Raw genomic sequence first — 22,669 nt, forward strand, 5'->3', positions numbered from 1 at the left:
TGACTCGCTGTCCATGCGAGTCATGCTTCAGGCGTCAGCGTTGTCTGATACTACTGGCATGCTTCCTCTTTTCTTGTCGGTCTTTGTCTTTTACTCCTCCCTTTTCGCCCCCTTCACCTCCATCTGTGCCTCTACATTTTCCCATTTCATTGTTTTCAGTCACATCTTTCCCTCCATCCACTATCATGTAGTTCGTTCGTTCCGTGCAGCGATTGCATCTGACACGACTTATATAATGGCTTTACGTCCGTCTGTGCTTTGGGGGGGAATTACTGGCATTCCTGAATATTTCCCTGCTAGCTTAAGAGTCGATGTTTTGGGTTTTTATTTCCTGTACCCTTCCATACCCTTTGGTGTATCTATTTACCATTCCTTGGCTGTCTGCCTCCCATGGCAGTTTGAAGCGCTCTGTGTGATGGCAGGAACACCGCCCCATCAGCAGCTCTCGACACTGCAAGCAAGTCGTTTTGATGTGCAGTTCACACAGTTTCACTCTCAGTCTTTTGAAATCTAGGTCAGCTCTATTATTTATTAATTGCTGTTTCACAGCTCCGTTATAGTCTTTCCACTGCTGCTCACAGAGCTCCAGCTCCTGCACTGCAGGATCTCCTTCTGGTGTGGCATGTCTAATAAAAACTTTGTGGCTCTGAAGGAGGCTGACAGGTTTAATAAAAAAACGCCATAATATTTCAGAGAGGTGTCACCTTTTACACATTATGAATCATAATATCCTAAAATCTTGTTTTAAAAGTCCAATTCCTGAGGCAAAAACAGTGATTTCCCAAGGTACTGGCACAAAACTGACATTACAGTATTTATTCTACATTTTGTCTTTTTGTTTGAAGCTAAACATAAAATAGCTTTGATGGAAATCTGTTAATAGACCAAGCAAGCTGCGTTGGGTTGATGGCGTGTTGCACTGTGTGGCTATGGAGAAACGTACATCAGTCAACGGGAAATACACTTCGGATGAGATTTGGGGCTCATTTATTAAAAATATAAACTGTTATAAACTGTATTTCTATCGTGACTACTGACCTTTGCCATATCGTCAGCCGCTCCCAGAGGCAGCTGTGGCCGGTGGGATGAAGGCCTCATCAGAGACTCTGGTCCCATCTCCAGACGAGGCCGTTTGATCTCCGCATACTCCACCTCCGATTGGCCGCTGTGCTCTGGCAGGTACATGTGTTCATAGCGGATATGCTGTTCTTGCCCTCTGCAAAGTACAAATGCAGCAGATTAGAGAAACATATGGAAAGCTACTGAAGCGCTTCAACGAACAGTGAGCGACAGGCAGCAGTCATCAACATAGAGCTGGTGGTAAGTTTCTAATGTAGAAGCTGAGGAAAGAAAATCGCACAAATACTCTATTTAAGAAGAGTGTCTTCCTCGCTACAGGGGTGTACTTTCATCAGGTTTTTAGCCAAATCAGCATTGCGGATGATTCTCTGAATTGCAATTTCACACAGACAGTCGTGTCGGTCAGAAGATGAACTCTAATAACTTTGATGACTTTTGGATTAGCAACGTTTCCAGCTGGCCTGTAAAATTAAGGCTAACGTGACAACAAGTGTAATCTTAACATGGTATATATCAGCATGTTATAATCCATAAATTAACCAAAGGTAGCATGGAGTTACAACTTAAACAGGTGAAAGCAGAGTTCAATTTGATGTTGGCGGGACAGACGAGTCACAAAGAAGAACCAACGAAAGATCAGAACGATGTGTAAAGTTTCACCGTTTGGATCTTTTGCCTGAAATACTCTACCAGACCTCAGTATTAGAAAACATACTTCCAAAGCATACTCAAGTAATAATTGCAGGGCTCGAAATACCACAGTGCACATAAAAGTTGAGGTGTGAATGCAATTCTCAGCTCTACAGGCACGGTGAACATAACTTAGTGCAGAAAATATGTGGAGTACAGCTCCACTACTACCGATACAAACAGGTCATGTAGAACCCCTTCGTAGCAGAGTGGTTATAACGCATTCCACACCCCTCTCTTCCCTCGTTTTCAGTCCATGTCTCTAAAACTGTCAATTAAAAGGCAAACATACCCTAAAAAAAAAAATCTTTGAAAAATAAAACTGAATTCAAAACATAAGACCCGTTACTTAAATGTTGTCTGGATTTGTCTTTTTTGTAGAATTTGAGTAAAAATGTTGGTGCTTAATTAATTAAAACCATGGCCGTGGTATCACGCAATGACACTTCCAGGTTCCGCCTACAGCCCGGTTGTTTATTTATTTATTTAGGTTGGATCTGAGCCACCTTCACTGCAGGCCTCTCCAAGACGACCTGGAGGCAGTTGCGGTGAACAATATTTTCGGTTCGTTATGAAACTGTGGCGCGCCGCGGGGTCTCGCTGATTAATAGGAAACACGGTCTCCCGAACGAGACTTGGTGCAGGTTTTGTTCAAACACGACGGCCTAATCACATCCCATTATTACAGGCTACATTTAACCACACAAAGACACATTTGTACTGAAGCACAAGGAGACGGTTACAGTCGGAGATTAGGCTGACCTACATTTTTACCGCTGCCTGCTGGCTTGATTTGGTTCAAACAGAATCATCGTCAAGTAATCACTGAAGACTATTTTCTTTCTGCAAAATGGGAACATGTAATGGGTCACTCGGTAGTGGAAAGAACGGGACGCACGGAAATTGGAAATGGTGACTCACTGTAACACTAGAATCTAATAGTTTTCAATCTAGCAGCATATGGTAGAGCTGCTCTTGTGTGGGGGTTTTGCAGGCATTGCTGAGCAGTCAATGGCTACACACACACACACACACACACACACACAGCCAGAAAAGTGATTTGTTTAGATTTGCAGTCGGAGCGATGACACTCCCTATACTGTACCCTGAAACTAGAAACTGATCTGGCTGGCTGGGAATGCTAACAATGAACCCAGCCACCAGAGAAGGGGGACGCACCATACTGTAATGTGATCTGCTCATGATTTACTGCATGTGTGACGTGAGCAGAAACCGCATTCTGCATGTGTTCATCATTGGGGTTAGCAACATGCTACAGCGCACCAGTAAAATTGACCCATGGTGTGTCGTCAAATGACCGCTTCTGAATGTTAACTGCACTGGCTGCTTAAGATTTAGGGACATTTTATTAGCCCACATGTAAATGTCTATCTGTTCTTTCTGAGGGGACCGTTTTCTCTCGTCAGATGCCAGAGCGTCGGTGACTTTGCCGCCACTGTCATAATGGCTGTGGCTTCTGAAGAGAAGAGGGAAACCACAACCATAATTGCTGGTCCAGGTCCATAATGGCCTAGTGTGTGGTTTCTTTATGTGCCAGAGAGCATGGCGCACGTCTCTGCCTTCGTGGGGTAACGGTCGAGACCATCCTCGGACTACGGCAGAGCTTTATACAAGGGAGATATGTCGTGTCGCTTATGTAATATGCAGGGGTAAATCTGCATGTTAAAAGATGTCATGTGGTGGTGAGGAAAGCGATTGATTGTAGATGTTTATCTAAACAGTACCTCGAAAAATAAGGTGCCAAAATGAATACCCAGATGGTGTGCGACCCCCCCCCCCCCCCAAAACACATTTTTCTCACTCATTCAGTCACACACTTCCTCATCTCCATAGAGGGTTGGCACTTACATCATCACGCTCTACCCCCCTCCCCCCTTCTATTCACCCTCCTCCCCCCTCTTTCTTTACCCCTCTCCCTCTTGTGAGCGTGCAGAATAATCTGATCCCTGTGGAGGATTTGTCTGGAGGATGAGAGAAAGAGATGTGTGTAGGGCACAACAGCTCCACAACAGCTCCACTACTATCTTTACTGGTTTGGGCCCTATTACAACAGGGAACAGAGATCATGTGTGTTGATAGCAGCGGCCTGGTATGGTGAAAGCACTGTGGCGTTTGCGCGGCTGCCCGATCTGTTCGCTGCTCGCCGGAGGAGCGGCTCCACAGCTGTGCGCGATGCAGGGACGGCTAACAGAGAGAGAACTGCACCACAGCTGGGATGAATGAAACCGGCTATGTGCACAGAAGAGGAGGGGGAAATGGGTGGAGTCTAAAAAAACTAATGCCCTCAACTTTTCTCTTGATATTGCTGAACAAAAAACACGTTAACAAGTGTGAAAAGCAATCAATTCCTCGCTGGATCATAATTTGCTTTTGAGTGATTCAGAACTGAGACTCACAAAAACATTAGGTGTGAAGAGGACAACAAACGTACATAGCTATGTCAGTAAACACGCAAAAGGTTACTAAAATCCTAAAACAGTAATAGCTATTTAGGACCATTTGTACAAATATTTGAAAAGACTACGGTCTGAACGGAAGCCTCAGAATACTTTGACTACATTTGTCAAAGCTCACGGACACCTGTCAAAAATAATCACCGCCACAAACTCATTTCGCATTATTGCACCAGATTTGTTAATCTGTTAAGTGGTTTCTCTGTCTTGTTGTGCTTTTTCTAAAATGTATTCACTCCCTTTCTCGAGTAGCCTGGGTGATCTCAGACAGATGGGAGGAGGCGGAGTGACTGAGATATCGCCTGGAGTAAAGAGGAGGATGAAACAAACAAGCAGCACCGTGGCTCAGCAATGATTATGCTGACCTGTAATCAGGGTACATTTGGAGCAGTCACTGAACTCGCACATTTCCACCTCGTCTTCAGAACCAAGACAATTAAAGAGGAGATGATGGATACATAGATCTATCACACTGAGAAAGAGAGAATGCCGTCCTGGTTCAGCTTCCACGGCCATGTTAGTGGTTATATTATCTGTCAGAACGTGAACAGCCCTCAGCTTGCTACAAATGGAGGCAGGGTGTGCACAGACGGAAGGATTGCCATGGCCAGAGTTACGCTATTCAGACTCTGAATGAGACGGTAGAATGAGGGCTTCAGACTGGGTTTTAAGCCCTCGAAAGGAATGCTGAAGGCCTGACATATTCAACTGAAAAGGACTCCCTACCCACAGACGCCTGCCAGCAAGACCAGCGTTATATTTCACAGCCTCCAAAAAGAAACGTGGGCCAACTGCTCGTCTCCCCTTCTGATATGATGGTTATTTTTTTATCAATTGAAAAGCAACCTCACTTCTCCACCGTAGAAGTTTCACAAGGCATCCGTCTGTATGCAGAGTGTGACTGCCAAAGCACCAGTGATTGAATGAAGGGTGTCGGCAAATCAGGAGCTGGTGGGTAGCAGTTGAACAGCGAGGTGTGTATTTCTGTATCAACCCATGACCCAGCGTTGCCCCCCCCCCCCCCTGTGGGCTAGGCTATGCTAACTGTTAAACAGGACCGACACACAGCTCTGGCCTTTACATTGAAGACCATAATGAATTAATGAAATTTATGAATGAATGAATGAAATTTATTTATAGAGCGCTTTTCACAGACATAACATCACAAAGTGCTTAACAGAGCAGAAACTTAAAAGCATGAAAAACACAATGTGACCCTAGGGTCAATAAATACACAGAGAAAAAATAAAAATAAAAATTTGAAACATATTTTAATAGCAGGTCTAGGACATGGGTCCCATCTTAAAGACGCAGACACAACACGCAACGGCCACACACTGTGACAGAGTCATTCTACCATCTGCTGTCTGCTGCTACATAACGCCTTTTCGTTCCAGAGACTAGGGGTACACTAATTATCTGGCATATTTGGAAAGACGGCCCTCACTCCACATCCGAGATACGGTGCATGTAACAAATATCTGCCAGCTGATTTCTAGGAAAAATCAATAAAATTACGTTTTAAGATATGCAAGAAAATCTGCCTCGACAATCAAGTGAGGAGAAAAGAATTGAGACTTATCCTCTGTGCAACATGCAAAATGCATGGCATGCACATAAATTATTCACAAGAACTCATCAAGACTCATCCTCAATGATATTTGCTGGCTTTTATCCCACTGTTCTTGTCATCCTCTTGTTGTTATGTCTATGTATTGTCTTAATATTGTCTCGTGTCCTTCAATAAAAAACTTATAAAAAAAAAAAAAATTAAAAAAAAGACATCCTCAAAAAAAAGCATGGCTATATATAAATAATGACCAACTGTGGTAGGTACAAGACCGGAGTCTCCAGAGGGAAAGGGCTATACATACAATGCTCTGCCTGACTTACTGGTGGGCCATAGAAGATGGCTAAACTCTGCAAGCTCCATTGCCCTGCAGAGCCGTTTAACACAACATTATGGAGGAACGCCTTGCGGATGACAATTACGTGAGGATTACACTAGGGGAGGGTTAACAGGCAGAGGTTTGATCAGAATAATACTGCAGAAAAACGCAGCATGCATGACGCTTTGTCCCTTAGGCGTCAAGACTCAACTAGGACAAGTACATTAAAGGGGCAGCACTAACATTGTGAATGGTATTTAGTTCTGATATGGACAGCCAACACCACGATATGCAAATAGCCTGTGAAAAAATGTATGAAACTAAAAATGTCACGTCATCTATAATCCCCAGTAGAGGAGGATGTTGAATAAGATTAATAACAACATCATGGTGCAATACTTTAATTTAAATTCGACAGATTGTTAGGCTGGCATATTTGTTTTAATGTTTACATGTCATGATGGTACTGTAAATACTCCCGCACAAATTCATTCATACAACAAACAGCAGCCAGTAAAGTATGTCATTTTAAAATCCCAATGTAATTAAAAGCATGAGGAATCTAAACAAAGTGCCACCTCAAACAATGACAATATGTTGCTTGTGAGAGAATAAGCCTTATGCACATGAGCACGGTGCACCTACCTCTCATTGCCAGGCTGGAACTCTGACAGTAAGGAGGGCCGACGGCGATGGGGCTGGGCCAGGTGGGAGCTGTAGTCCCTGGCATGATGGGAGTGGTAGTCAACCAGTCCCACTTCCTGGAACACAAACAAGTTGTGAGCATGGTGCAATAGATGCCACGTTAATGAAAAAGAACATTTCTTCCCATTCCCTGCCTCGTTTCTTCTGTAATATCCAGTCATTTTCTCTCCTGCTTTTATTTCTCCCTCTCCTTTATTTCTCTCTAGTGCCCTGTTTACCCAATATTCAAGCATGCATAGCAAGAGCTACAACTCCAGTAAAAAGGGCACCACACTACAGGTGGTGCCATTAAACACATGGTGTGCCAGGCCCCTTACCGCGTGTGCCCGTTGCAGCTGCAGCGGTAGACTCGCCGGGTTTGGCAGGTGCCGCGTGTCCACCGTCCTCCGGCCCGGCTGCACAGACTGGGGGTGAGAGGACATGCTGGCACAGCCGCTTCCTCTACAGGCAGGAAGTGGGTGTGGCTGCAGAGCCGATGCCGCGCATTATTGGCCGTTTCGCTTAGCCAGCAACCTGTAGAGAAAAAAAAAAAAAAACATGAGACAGTATTTGTAGATGAGCAACCCCTGTGGAAGTGCCCTGGACGATTTCATACCTGCAAAGAACAATGCATAAAACATTATGCAATATGCGCCACTGTTTCTTGGAAACAATTGGATGTTTTCTGGCTAGCACCTACAGAGTAGCTAGAGATGAAAGTGTGCGTGTCTCTGTCTGCACCGGATATCAGAACGTCATCACAGCTGCTCTCCCCTCCATCGCTCCCTGCACCTGCTAGACTGAACCCCTCCTTCACTGCGTACTGAATGGCCCGACTGTCCTCACACTGAGGGCTCTCAGACAGAGACCAGCCAAGTCAAGCAGCCATCCCATGAACCAAAAATACTCTGAGTTTAATGGGGCTTTACAGGCAACACAAATAACTCAATGACTGATAGAGATTTAGGCCTTGGGAGTCAGCCACGAGAGCAGGGGTCTCCTACAAGTAGCTTGCTACCGCTTTCTGAGCGATAAAGGTTCAAAGAATATGGAAGTAAATTTGACAACACAAAAGTCACTTTGTGAATTTGATTGGATAGAAATTTAACAGGTTTACAGACATTCTTCTGACGCAAAATTATTATTTGCCAATTAGTTGTCAAATAAGTTGGAGACCCGTTCCTGCACAAGATTTTAACTCCAGATGACGCTATGCAAACTAGAGCTGCCTCGTCTACAAGGAGTGTGTCTTATATTGACCAATAGTAAAGATATAAGTAAAACCAGGCGTGCACCAAGCTTGGGTTGTCAAAAAAATAGTTATTTTGTATGAAGGTTTCTTTGTTTTGTTTTTTTACATGGACAAGAAAACGCCGTACAATGGTTCAACCAGACTGACGACTCAAAGGGAAACAATGAATAAGAACTGAAGGAATCACCAGTACAGTAGTTAGTAAAATAAACTGGAATCTTCTCATCAAAACGTAGCACTGAGCAATAATTCAATATGATTATCTTCTTTCAATGGAATCATACCGTAATGAAATGAAATTGAGACATTGTGATACACAATTATATTGTCTAAATTGACAATAACAAGCAGATACTAACTCAGTACTTTTCAAGTATATAATTCAAACAGGAGTATACAAAAATAGACATACCATGTGGTGATCTCATATCGAGTATTACTGATTGAATTAGCATCAAAACACGCTATACGGCAATATATATATATATACGGCTCTATCATGAGAGAAGGTCTGTCAAAACATGTAGAGATTTAAATAGGAACAGGTTCCTGTTTCTTTGTCAAGTGAACAATAACAAAAACAGGTGTGGTGCTTCACTATAGATAGATCTCAGGGTAGGGTTAGCACTACTATACTATACTGAGATGACTGCAGAAGGCCCAAAGAAAAAATGGCTACCCAAACTATTTAGAGTCCACTTGCACAGTTGTGGTTCAACAATGATCTCGGGTCACATATGCTTTTTCCGGACAGGAAAACACATTCACTATCAAGGGGAACATGGGAGAACAATGTTTATTCTTCCCCGTCATGCAACACTTTCATTTTAATCGGCTGTAGAGATGTGTGCCTTCTCTCGAATATAATGGGACTATATGGCACTCTGCTTACATTTGAAATACTCAACAGAAATGTCTCTTTCCAGAAATCATGACCCAGTTCCTCACCGGTACTGATGCCAGGTCAGCTACCTCCGCTGGTGGCCACAGTTCCTCACAGTAATGACTTCTGCGACTAGTAAACAAGAACTTTTTATAGCACCATGAACGTGATCACTGCAAGGTCACCGTCTACATCGTTGGCGTAATGTGACCTGTAGTAGTGTGCCAGTCTCCGTTGTCTGACTCCTTATTGCCGTACAGAGAGGGGCACTATCTACCCTTCCTTCCTGCCACACTGTCACAAACACAAAGGGTCGCTTGATTACACAGAGGGCTCCATTACGAGAGGCTGAACATGGCTCTGGCGTTAAGGAACAGAGGAGCTCTGTAAACACAGAGCTCATGAGAGTCCACGAGATAGGATTTCGGTAGTGCTTTCCTAACACCAGCCCGAGACTTTGTCTGTGTGTCAGGTAGTCTGAACCGTGGCGTGAAAACGTTCAAGGAACTGGTGCACGCAGACCTGGATAAACACACAAAGGGAGGAGCTGAAGTCCTCGAGCAGACCTCGCTGCTAGTGAAATACTAGATGAAGAGAATTCATATTGCATGCAAATATGCTCAGCAAAAAAAGGCAGAAAAAAAAGACAAAGGCCAGCGAGACAAAGGGAGGGTGAGATAAGCCATCCTCTCCTCTTTGATGACCAGTCAGAGAGAGATTCCCCCCGAGAGGGATGAAAAAACAAGTCTGAAGGCAGTCACGAGATCTGCAGAGGACAAAAAGAAACCTGAATCAAGATGAGAGGGCCAAAACAATGAGGGAGCTTTTGACAAACTCTGAGGCGAATGGGGCCTTTCCAGACGAGAGGCTAAACACATGCAATGGCACCGTTACAGACACCCACAGGCGAGTCGGTGGCTCGCTGCCAACACTGCGAATGAACTCAGTCAACTCACTCTAGAGGGCTTTTCTTCTCCCCTCTCCTTTTGCTTTCGTCTTCTGCACAGAGCCGAGTGGGCCTCAGCCAATATTTCATCCTCACTCCCCCCCCTTCCATCCCTCCATCTCCATTTTAGGAATGGCTGTGAAAATACGAGCACGGAGCACACAGACGGCTTCCAGCCCGCCAAGGAAAGCGGGACGCCGAGTTCAAACAACAAGTTAAATTCTGCTGACAAAAACAGTTAATCAGATCTCTGTGTAGTCTCACTCGGTAGCTTGACAGTCGAGCTTTAAGAGTAGCAGTAAGAGGAAGTCAACAGCTTGTAATATACTATTTGATAAGAGCCTCGATAGCATGGCTTGGACCCTCGGCCCCACACCGCAACAACTTCCTGTTCAGTCATATGCCCATAAAATATTATGGCGGTATTTACAGGAAGAAAAAAAACAAATTTGAGGATTTAGCTGTCAAAAAAAGTGCTTCTGTAATTATTACGACAGTCAGAAGAGACAATGGCTTCACTCAAAAGCATGGGAATGTTTTAAAAGGGGCAGATGAGTGAACTGTAATGGGCATAAGGCTCAGTCTGGGAACAACATCAGAAGTCTATAAAGCAGTGCCCTAGAGAGCTGAGTTTAGGGGGGGGGGGGGGGGGGCGAGGCTGCTAGGACTCTCAGCCCAGGAATGTGGCACCCTGTCAGGTCTCATAAGGATTTATCTCCCTGGAGCCTCATTACCAAAAGGCCCCGGACAAGGAGGCTCTCACTTGCTTACCCTCACCCTCAATACTGATCATCAAAATATGTATTTAACAATACATAATGTTTTATTTGCAGTTCTTGTTACCTTTTCCCCCCTAATACATTAATTATGGAGAAGACATGACGTGTGAAAGTCAAGTAAATATGTTGTGGACATTGCATCTACATCTACATAAATGCATGATTTCACATTCACATAGTGAAATGGGTAGACGTAAAAAATAAATGGTGTAGTTTACAGTGTTAAGAGTATTCGTCCAGTGTTTTTGGAGGTAGAGAAAAAAATGATTATAAATCATCGTCATCGCTCCGCCCTACACTGAAGTGCTCACAAACTATCGGCATGCAAACACTTGCTTTCTGGAAGATTTTCCATTGATCTGTATCTCTACTTGCAGCATGGGTGGTGTTTCTAGAGAAACTGGAAGTCTTTTCCATCAACAATCATAAAGTCACCGACAGCAGCAGCCATTACCACTCAATCCTGAGGAACGTCTGCATTGGCGTCACCGCTCAGCAGCAGACATGTGGCAGTAGAGAAACCAGCTTCACCCTAATTCAACAACAACAAAGATTCTGCAATTAATACCCTGGAGCTTCAGTATCGGGGTCCCGAGAGGTCTTTTAAAAAGGTCAGGATTTAGAAACAAGGTTAATCTGTGTGGTGAGCAGCGTTTCTCAAGAAAACAGCTTTAACGCTTAAGCCTTCTCCGACCTGACCTCACCCATTGTTTGTGTTATCAAAATGATCCGTGAAGTTTTCTATGTTTACCCTGGGTACCATGAAACAAGAGAAAAACTAGGTTCCTCGAAACCAAGCCAAGTGAAGAGGAGGAAGTTGCAGATATATATACAATATATATAGTCGGGGGTCCCTGCTCCATCTCTCTATCAGCTTGGGGGTCCTTGGCCTGAAAAACGTTGAAGACCCCTGCGCTAGAGAATGAGTTACAAACAGGAACATCAAATCAAATGTCGGGTGACAGAGAGAGGCTATAAAAGTCAGCAGGTGATGTAATGATTCCTCGTGTGCCAGCTTGATATATAGTGCAGCTCCTGGCAGGCAGGTGGCTAACGCTACACTATTAGCACCAAACAGAGAAAGAACACCCCGAGCTACTCTTTGCCTTTACCTCCGCTCAACTTTCAGACAGGATATCAGCGGTCGCTACGCACAGCCAGTGCGAACACCCGCAGTCAACTTTGACACGGCTGTAATTTGTGTGACAGAAAGAGAGACAATCATCTCCCCAAAACCACAGCCTGTCAAAGCTTTCATTTTGAATCTCACTGAACAGCACGCTACCCATCATGTTGACGACAGTGCGATGGGCAAAGAAACACCTGCTGCACCGAGAGAACAACAATACAAGTGATTGTGAAACCAAAAATGGAAGTAGTAGTATCGGGATATAAACATGTTAAACTGCAGTACATACACCCTTAATTTGGAACAGCTTTAATGTTGTCAGACATGCTGCCACTGAATCAGAACAAGACAGATGTATTTAACATTTCCAAACATAACTGCATATAATTAATAGGGCTGTGCAAAAATATTTATGGAGCTTACTATCTCGAATCTCTGCGTGTTTCAAGCAACCTCCTCTGCCGCTCCCTTAGCTCTAGATGTCGCTGCTTATTGCCTTCTAGGCTCACATGATTCCCGCAAATATCCCAACATGGCATCGCACAAGCAAGCAGCCGTAAACTGTCGAGTGGCGCCATGCGATCCCAACACATGACGGATATAGCCGTGTAGCGCCCCGTATTACGAAGAGATGAAAAAACGTGTCAAAACATCGCTCCCCCTGCAGAGAAAGGACTATCCCACCGAGTCGTACGTTGCGATTACGACACACCACATATCTGAGGAGTGGGATATAGTTTTACATGTTTTACAGACATGGTCAATGCACTAGTACTATTTTAAAAGGTTAAGTTGAAAATAATATGTATATATATTGCATAATTGTATTGAATTGAATCGTGATACGTATTGCATCGTGAGATCCTTGCCAATACACAGCCCTCATAATTAACGTATAAACACGGAATGTGGATCAAATGGGTTAGATCAAATACAGCCTGCGGGAAGGCTTACTAATTCAGCCTCATTAGTACGTTATAGTATGCATTGAAAATAAATCTGATTCAGACTTGCTTTGAAAGACTTAAATCATTTCATGCAACAAAACATAAAAACACCTATCATAGGATTTCCAATACACATGAGATTGTTACAGATCTGCAGTATATACAAAACAGCTGAGATGTGATGTTTTTTTGGTTGTAGGGTGTCTTCTTAGGGCTGCAGCGATTAGTCAGTGTAAACAATGACATCGACTCTGAAAATGCATCAACATCAATATTTTAAACCAACGCATGCACCACCGGGGAGTTTACTGTAACAAAAGGGGGAGCGTATGTTTTGCAGGTCAGATGATAATCACAGATAATGGACGAAAGTAAAATGTGAATGTTACATGAAAACATGAAACTGAAAAAGTAAGCTATTATAAGTAAGTTATAGGAGTTGTGTGTGGGCCGGCTGCTCTGCAGTAGTGTAACTGGGTGGAGGACGTTAACACAATTCTTCTAATAGTAAGTCAGGTTTATCAAATAAAAAAGCAACAAATATATACCAAATGACCAGTCTAGAGGGAAGTATTAACTATACATGCTGTCTATCATCATACCCCTAAAGACAACGGAAAGACAAATATTCCTGCCATGAATCATCAACTGATACTTGTGTCATATTCTAAAAGAATAAATAAATGTTGGTCAGGCAAAAATCACATGGCATATTTCTATTTTTCAACAGATCATATCTATCATTAGCATGGGAGGAAACAGAGGCGAGATGAACGGGGCCAGTGATTGGTGGGCCTGTACCTCCAGATGTGCTCATCCAGCTGTGTCCAGGCTGGACAGCAAAGCAGCGATTGGATTTCCTGCCTGTTCCCCTGCTGCCGGCCCGCCTCAGCGACACTGTGTTAAAATGACATAAGGCTCTCCCCTCCCCCGCCCCGTTGGCCAGTGTAGAACTGAGGCCTTCACTGACTGCACTTCACACAGTACTCGTTCTTGATTGCCAACTTCACAAAAACAGGTTTCGACCGACGAATGACTCCTCTGGGATTCATTTCTCACATACAAAACGCATTTAGACCACAATGTGAACGCACAGAACGATGGAGTTTTGGGGTATTAGCGAGATGGAGCACATATTTGATGAACAGCAAAGATTATAGCCAACGTCTAGGTGACAGCTGAGATACACGCATGTTCTCTGCTTCCAAGAGGCAACAAAGAAAAGTGAAACTGGACTAAATCGGGAAACTCATTCATTCACGAGGCTGAAAAGTGAGTCAGAGGGCTTTCTGAAACAAACTAAACATGCTCCATTAAGCCCTTCACCACAGTTTGCTGATGGTCTGGACTACGTCTGACCAGGCTGAGTCAAACCTCAAGCACATATTTTCCGAACTTAACTCACATAATGAAAAATAAGGTTTGCAAGCTGTAGACATGAACATCACAAGCTGCACGACGATATTTAGATTGCGCCTTTATGTTGAGTTGAATATGACTCACACGGCAAGGAGTTGTGTCCGTTGCAATTTAACACTTACTTACGCAGAAGTTGTTTCATGGCTGTTACTATTTGCACTGATGCATTAGAAAAGTTTGAGTGCATTTAGTTTATTAAAGGTGTTTCATTGATTAACCCACAAAAATTACATGAATGACAAACAGTCAAACATCGTCACTGTGACTGATTATTAGGTAAATATTGATGCCCAAAATGACTCTCTACAGACCCTCTTGAATGGCTACACAATGTGACAGCATTCCTCTTTATTCCCCGTTGGCTCGGTTCTTGAAGCCCACCTGACATTCACGCCTCCATGGTGAAGAGCAGGACATAACACGGAGGAGTGCACTCGTCTGCTGGGCTGACCTACTTCCTCCTCACTACTACTTAATAATTCAACAGCTTTGAAATGTTCTTCTGTACGGCAGCGTGCAACCCGAGTGCCTGTTTGCCCCTCATGGCAGCAGCCTCACAGAGCTTCTATGCATGAGAGGGTCTAACAGTATGTGTGTACCGTTTGAGATCGTGCATGCGTGTGCAATGCTAATGGCCATAAATGCAGGTGTTGTTTACACAAACACACCAAACAACACATCCCGACTAGATTTGATACACAAGGTTTTGAATTATGGACAGGAGGAGGATTTAGTGGGGGAAATACCCATTTTACACAACAAAACATCACACCAGCAGCTTGATGTTGTTGTTGATGTTGTTGGGCCGTCATACTAGGGATGTACCAATAACAGGGCAAGTCATTCAATTTGAGTATTTGTAGACACAGAGTACCAGAGTACACAGAGTATATGAGAACCTAATAATACCATTACAGATCTAACAATGACTTTGAAAATATTGTATCTATTTTCATGACATGTTTTTAGATAAAATTATTTGTTTTCCTGCTATAAACACATCATCGTTAGCAGTAGGACTGTTAACCGTAAGAGCACTTGAGTTATTGTTGCCAATTTCCTAGCTAACCCCCCTTTACTTTAAATCAGCAGCTGGCTGACAAGCAAGACTTGGGGACTTAGCTTGGGTCTCCTCGAGGGTCTCGAGGAGCTGTAGGATTTATTCACCGACAAATAAACTAGTAGTATCGGGTGTGGTTGTACGAGAGTCATTTTATGAGTATGAGCACATTATCGGACCACTACCTACCGGTACTTCCTACCTGTCGCAGTTGCGCGACACCCATATTTCACCTGCCGGATCATCCACCCCGAGGCGTGTGCCCTCGGCGATCCTCACTTACATGTGTTCCAGAATGTGAAAAACACATTCCTAGAAGATAAGTTATGCTAATCGGCGAGATAAATAAAACGCCGTCCACAGTTGTAGCCCACACATAAACACGAGTCATGTCCTCTGACGTGCTGTCGTCTGTGTTGCGTAACGGAGTGGAGTGAATCATTTACCACAGAGCCACCTCTAATCTCTGCTAATCCGCTGCCTGCCTCTTTTTGAGTGTGTTTCAATATGGGTGACTGCTTTTTAATAAGAACTCCATTTCATAGCAATGGAAATCAAAACAGAAGAGCTTATGAAAGATAAATGGCTTTAACTTTTAATCGATTTCTAATAACACACAAAACAACATGCAATCAAAGGGATATTATATAAAGCTTTTGAATAGTATTTTGGACTTCCGAGTCAACACAATAAGAGATGCAAGTAACTATATTTGTGGTCCATTTATCTAGTGAAGTCTACCTTTACCAATCGGTTTTCTAGGCGTTATCAATGAAAAAGTAAAAGATGCCGTGTAGGATGATCTCCAAAACCCCAGAATAACTAAGAAACTCCTTCACAAACTGTAAAGGTCAACAGGAAGAAAGAACCGCAGTCGACAACTATAACATAAGTAATAACAGGCTGTAAAGTAACTGACGCAGTTTGGATTAATTCTATTAAAGCACATCAAGTGTAGAGGATGAAAGATTTCTGGCTTGATGAACATGTTATAACACGTATTCAAAGGAGTAGAAACACACATTACCACATCAGAGCACAGAACTGTTTTTAAATACTGTTTATACATAAAAGCAATAGCTTAAAAGCAGACAGAAAGGTCACAGAGTTTCACTGGTGCTGCTGTTAACTTGTGCAAATTAAAATGCTCTATTGAAACAGTACTTGTAGCCTAAAGGATATAGTCTGTGTTTGTGCAATAGTGTAGACCTTTTTTGAATAGAAACGGACAGATGACAATCAATTTTACACGCGTGCCAAATGATAGTTTTGTGTCGCACACACAGCTGCCCAGACAGTAACGTCACAGCCACACACACAACATATCAGGGTGCAGAAGTTGTGAGAGAAGAAGACACAAAGCTTGCATCTAGTCACAACTGCAAGTCCAAAATAAGACGCAGAGGAACAAATCTAAAAACAATTCCAACAGCTAACTTTAGACACTTATTATACTGTAATGCATTCCCATGCATGTCGCCGACTGGCTCGTCTGCAGCTAGCACGAGGTCCCTCACAAGTATTAACTAATATTAACGAATCAATTGAGTTTGCATTAAGTTGCGTTAAAGCTCTATTCAGTGAAAATGAGTACTGGACAAAGCTAAATTATAACACTAGCATGATGTGTTCAAATGAAGGCTAGTCTTGTAAAATGTAGTTTTTGGCGAGAAATTTGAATAAAACCAGTTGTTCACAGAAAAATGAAATAGATATTAAAGGGGTAATTATGACCCGTTTGAGTTATACAAACAATATAACACATATATATAAACATTTATGACATTTAGAAGCAAAAAATAAATAGAACTAAACTTGAACCTAACTTAAGCTCCAGATCAAAACTAACGATCAGACAGGAATCAGTTTAGTCTCTGGACTGGCAAGTCTTTCCCACAGAAGGGACATGCAAGGCCAGAAGAAAAATGTTTAGAGAACAGAGATAGTGAAAATATATTATACACGTCTGTGTTTAAGAGCAGCTGGGGGTCTTCAGATAATCAATAATAATAATAATAATGTATAATAATATACAACAAACTATCAGAAAACCAGATGAGGAATACTAGTTTAATGTCTCTCTTTAAATAATTAAATAAGAGATTAAAATCATGCTCATTAACATCCATATGTTCTCTACTGTTTCAGTACCATCTCATGTTATTCTAACAGTGAGGCGTGTCAAAATGTGCTCGTAAAAAGATAAGTAAAGCAATACATTTTCAATGTGCAGCGGAATGAAATTCAGTTTGTAAAGTGCCAAATTAAAGCAGCCTCAGGTAAACATTGTAATTACCACAGAGCCGTATTGGTTTGCTGGACAAACGTCATGATTTCTCAGTTAGATTCGTGTTTGTTGAGGTCACAGATTGTGTATAGTTCATGTAAACCAGTAACGATGGTTTTGAATTGGATTTTATGCAGGAAAGTGTGCCGATTAATGAAATTAGTTTCATTGTGATTTGACTTTGTCATGCAGAGAAGTCGCATCGTCGACATTGCTAACAAATATTGCGGGGATACATTGCATTTGATTATTGCGAGCAGCATCACAGATTCCTGGAGGGACATGTAAATCTTGTTGTGGCCCTTTGGCGCTCTGACCTATAGACCCGATTAACCCTTAGACGAGCAGCATCAACTTGCTCTCTTTGACGACTGCATCCTGAATATGAAAGTCTGAGGCTACTGGCTACTCGCAGGATCTGTATGAGCCCATATGAGAGAGGCGCTTTCCTCAAAATAACACGCCACAACCCTGGTTTTTCCACTTGGCGATCCCAGAAAAATGGTACAACTGCTCAACCTCAGCCCCAGGGCGGCCACTGGAACCGAGGTGGTACCGTGTCCAGTTCAATGGCAGTTTGATTGGGAGTAATTGGAGGCACTGCAACAGACCGACTGGGCCTGATCCTAATATTCCACCACAGCGAGTCGAGCATAAAATGACCCACACACGAAACCCACCAGGCGCAGCCCACTAGTGAGCGAGAAGTGCTAGACAGCTGTTGTTACTCATTCCTTGAGAGGGGAATGGGTTGGGAGGAGGGGCCGGGCCTGGGAGGTTTCTGCGCATTAACTTAAGGGTCTACAAACGTCCACCGCAGCATTCCAGAGTTGTGTTATTTCCGTATGATCATTGTTTCGTGTGCTGTGATTTCAGTCTGCTAAATATAAATTCCGGTTGAATATGCAGTGTGAAATGCTCATTGGTGGAACGGTTTCTTTTTAACAGATCCATGACTGGATTTGCCTAAATAAAAAAAAACTCAGAGGCGCAGATTACTAGTGTATGCAAATTACGAGGATGTGGATTTAATGTCACGTCCTACCTACGAATAAACATCCAAAATTCAGGTTGAGATGTCAACAAAGGCTGTGTTCATAGACAAAATCATTCGGCCGAACATCGCCTAAAGGGATGTTGATACATAAATTTTGGTGGCCATTGTCTAAACATGCTCAATTCAAAACAAGCCTCTAAAAAATGCAACCATTTATAGTACAAAAAAATACATTTCTGGATAGTTCTTTAACCGAGCAATTTTCTCTCATATTCACAATTGCGCTTTAAAACATACCTAAACTATTCTTGTCCGATGGAGTACTTGGTTGTTAAAATAACAACAGATAGTTGCAGACCTACCTAAGTGACTAGTAGTTACATTGTAATGGATGTGATGCTTCTCTTCACTGTGAGGATTTTTCTTTCAGACAGTAAATGAGTGAGGACTCTCCCCTTTCCAGTTTCGTAACCGCGTTGTGTTTCATAACACGAGCAGAGACTGAACTAGCACTGAAGCGGTCTCTCCCTGAGGCACCACACTGAGCACAGGATTATCTTTGCCCCCATTACCCCTTTGGATAAGTGAGAGAGAGAGATCTCCTCATTCTCCTTTAACACTTTACAAGCCAAACAGCTATGCTGATATTGTACTACGAGTGCACAGAACTCATGTCAGTAGAGTCACAACATAATGAATAATTGCCACACTTTGTTCTCTCTCGGGTGCTTTGTCAGACTCCAACTGTCTCCAGGCCGTATGACTTAACACCTGAATACTTCATGTTGGATGTTGTGTACACACCGCAAATTATGAAACCTGTCAACTTCCAAAACATGGAGCCAAATGTTTGGTCATAATTCTCAGTCTGTGTCTCTTATTCTTGGGTCAGACGTTTCCATATTTGAATCATTAATATTTAGTTATTGCAGGGGTTCTTGTTCCAAATAAATCTTTACTCAACACAGAGCTAATTCTAAAGCTAGCTTGTTGATGTTGGTTATCAGAAATATAAATACTTCATTTCTTTAACGTAATGCCCACCCCTCATATTACAAATGTCCACAAAGTAAGGATGCTTTTGGAGTAGCCAACCATGTGTTGAACCAGTGATGTGGGCACAATACAAGTGCTTCTGGCTGTGGTCATTTCTATTTCTGCCAATTCCTCTTTGCAATGTAAAACTCAGCTGACAAATAAGAAAAAAAATGCATTTCACACACGAAGGGAGTGGTAATTGTTAATGTTGTTGACTAAAGCTTCAGGAATGTGTCACTGATTCACAATAAGAACCCTTATGGTAGTCGGAGGACGACTTTATTTATGTAGCAACAACAGGAAACGTTATAGTTGCAAGGTTTCCCCCACAGTGTTTTATCTTATAGCAGAAGCGGGCCGCAGCACCTAAAACAAAGACCACCTCCGCTAACCTCATAAAATTGAATACACTTCTGTGAAATGACACATTAAAGGATCTCTATTGATTATTCAGAGCATTATCATAACAGCTTCGTAAAGAAATAGTGGAGTAATGTCTACCTGCCTACCTAAGCAGAGAATGAAGTTGCTCTCCCTCTGTGTGTAATCTGAGTTTCTCTGTAGTTTGTTTACATAGCCGGGCTGCCTTCGCATGCTCTTGAGAGCGAGCCTCCGCAATCATGAACCCGAGGCGTTTGTAATCTATGCGCTGCATTATTCTCTGAAACGCCGAAAGGACGTACAAACAAAATTATGTGAGAAATATGAAGAGCCAAAAAGACAATGAATGTAACTCATAGATATGACCATATAGACTAAGTATAACTGGCAAAAAGCCATACATTTGGGACAGTCATGTGTTTGCACATGACTGTCATGAATGTCATGAACATGAATGTTTACAAAATTCAGAGGTGCACGACCCAGCATCGCGGCCACTTCCGGAGCCTACATACCGCCGTGATTATGTCTCGTTCTGGCAGACCCGCCTCACGCCAGCTTTACTATGGCGAGAATAAAAGTGCATTTTAGCATGCCCCCCTGGCTAGCTCATGTCCCCCGCTCTGCACCGCGCTCATATGGCTACTACAGCTGATAACACCATCCCCATCAACAATGTCGAAGTTGCAGAAGCATAGCGCCCTCCCTCCGGTTTTCCCCAAGGTAAACACTGCTTGTTTGCACTGCAAGCTGCGAGCAGCCGACTCTGGAGAAACGGGACATAAATAGGGATGGACCCGAGGTTAGGGTTAGAGTATCCAGGTGGTATACAGCAAGTTGTATTTTCAGCTTTATTTGCAATAATCTGTATTGTATCGTAATACATACCGATATATCGTATCATGACACGTGTATCACGATACGAAACAGCAGTTTCAGAGAGCGATATCTCAAAGCCAGAGCACATAAACCTAAAACTTAACCCCACAGCAGCTGTCACCCAATCACACATATTGACAATATCTTAACCTTGTAAAAATTCCATCACAAAAACGTGTAACACCCAACAAACAGGATACAGATCAAACGACAGCGCCTACGCATGATTCATACATAGTTTGAGTATCTGTAGCCCAGTGTGCTTAACTATTATAACCATACCAGTGTTTCTCAATAGCATACTAAATGCAGCAACACAACAATCAAATCTGTGGCTGAAGGTACAATGCTGGATTTAGTTACAAGTGCATATTCATTTATAGGCACCGAAGACCACATTTGGTTATGTCACGATTTAAATCGAGGCACCATCATTTCCAGAAGCAGTGATAATGAAGAAGAAAATGTTCTCAAGCTGTTAAGCGACAGATACAACATAGAATGTATGTGAATGATAATCATGAAGGTGGTTGAAAAAAACAGACATCCACTTCTTTCCACAACACATGGTTGCTTTGTTTATGTTAATGATCACCTCACATGGGGTAGTACGTTTTGGTTTTTCTATATAAATGTCAACTATGTTAAAGCTGTAGCTGTTCACTAAAGGTTTGAGCATTCACAAGAACGCATGCTCACCGGCAGATAACTATTAGCTAAAATTAGTAACTCTAAAAACAGCCCACCTAAAAAGCAACGCATCTATATCTGATACACCACGTAACGTTACGTTAACTCACATTACGTCTCGTGTCAGTGACCTGACACCAGAGCTTATCGCCCATCTGACAACAAAGCGATGCGTTACGAGCTAACGTTAGATTAGCTATCGCGAGAGCGCACTAAGTCAACTTCTTTGTAAAGATAATGTATACAAACGCAAACAGGGCGCATCTGTGCGTAGCCAAGTTAGCGGGCTAACTCGGTTAGCAGGATAAAACAATATAGAATTCGATTATTGACACTTATTAGGGAATTGACATTTGTTAATATAGAATATTGGTAACGTGGTGTGAGAATAGTGTGTGTAACTTAACACGTACAACACGATAAATTCGGTTCAATAAAATGTACGTTAGCTACTCAATGTTTCTGACAGCTAGCTCGGGTAGCTAGCGCCGTTAGCTTTTAGCTAGCTTAGCCTAGCCATGTAGCACGTGTTCATGATTTATAAAATAATTAACTTACTGACGATAGCCAGCAGACTATGAATGCTGCGGTTGTGTGGGGAATAGAGTAGTTAACCGGTTCTTTGAATAACTACGTTTCCCAAATGTTCGACGAACCATGTATTGTTAGTCACAGTCATATAATGTATAGCCTCGAAAAGGTCAATAATGCTATGTGTGTTTCTACTCCAAAGAATAGCCGGACCCCGTCGACCAACAGAACAGAACAGACAACCAGCAATGGAAGCTAACTAACCTTAGCGGCGGAGATACCATCCGGCGGTGTTATTATTATTATTGTTATCGTACAGTAGCCAATGTTCCGATCCTCGTCAGTCAATCTCGATTCGCTTACAGAGCCCCTCGCTTCGATTGAGTGTCTCGCCCTTGAAATAATCCACACGAAAGAGTACTTTTCGTTTTCATTTGTTCCGCTGGCGGTTTTCAGCTGTCGTGCCTGTTCCTGCACAACACACACAGTGGTCTATAGCACTAGTCTCTAAGCCGCTGCTGCTGCTGAGACCACAGCGGAGATGAACCGCCTCTCTCTCTCCCTCTCTCTCTCAATAGGTCCGCATGCTCTCTCGCCCCTCCTCTTTACTCAAGGGCTATGCTTTTCCCATGGC

At 42.8% G+C, this 22,669-nt stretch overlaps 1 protein-coding gene across 8 annotated transcripts in view; it reads right to left on the reverse strand.

Moving 5' to 3' along the window:
- ncor2 (nuclear receptor corepressor 2) overlaps positions 1 to 22,463 on the reverse strand; it is a 70,990-nt gene extending 48,527 nt beyond the window's left edge. For all 8 annotated transcript variants that reach the window (XM_079269567.1, XM_079269572.1, XM_079269569.1 and 5 more), the window contains exons 1-4: positions 22,300 to 22,463; positions 7,156 to 7,351; positions 6,779 to 6,894; positions 1,039 to 1,216 (exon numbers count right to left, since the gene is read on the reverse strand). In XM_079269567.1, the coding sequence (XP_079125693.1) occupies positions 1,039 to 1,216; positions 6,779 to 6,894; positions 7,156 to 7,260 (399 nt within the window). In that variant the 5' untranslated portion in view covers positions 7,261 to 7,351; positions 22,300 to 22,463. The remainder of the gene's footprint in view (positions 1 to 1,038; positions 1,217 to 6,778; positions 6,895 to 7,155; positions 7,352 to 22,299) is intronic.
- Between the last annotated feature and the right edge of the window lie 206 nt (positions 22,464 to 22,669).

The sequence above is a fragment of the Melanostigma gelatinosum genome, assembly GCF_949748355.1.
Source record: "Melanostigma gelatinosum genome assembly, chromosome: 6".
Taxonomy (NCBI): Eukaryota; Metazoa; Chordata; class Actinopteri; order Perciformes; family Zoarcidae; genus Melanostigma; species Melanostigma gelatinosum.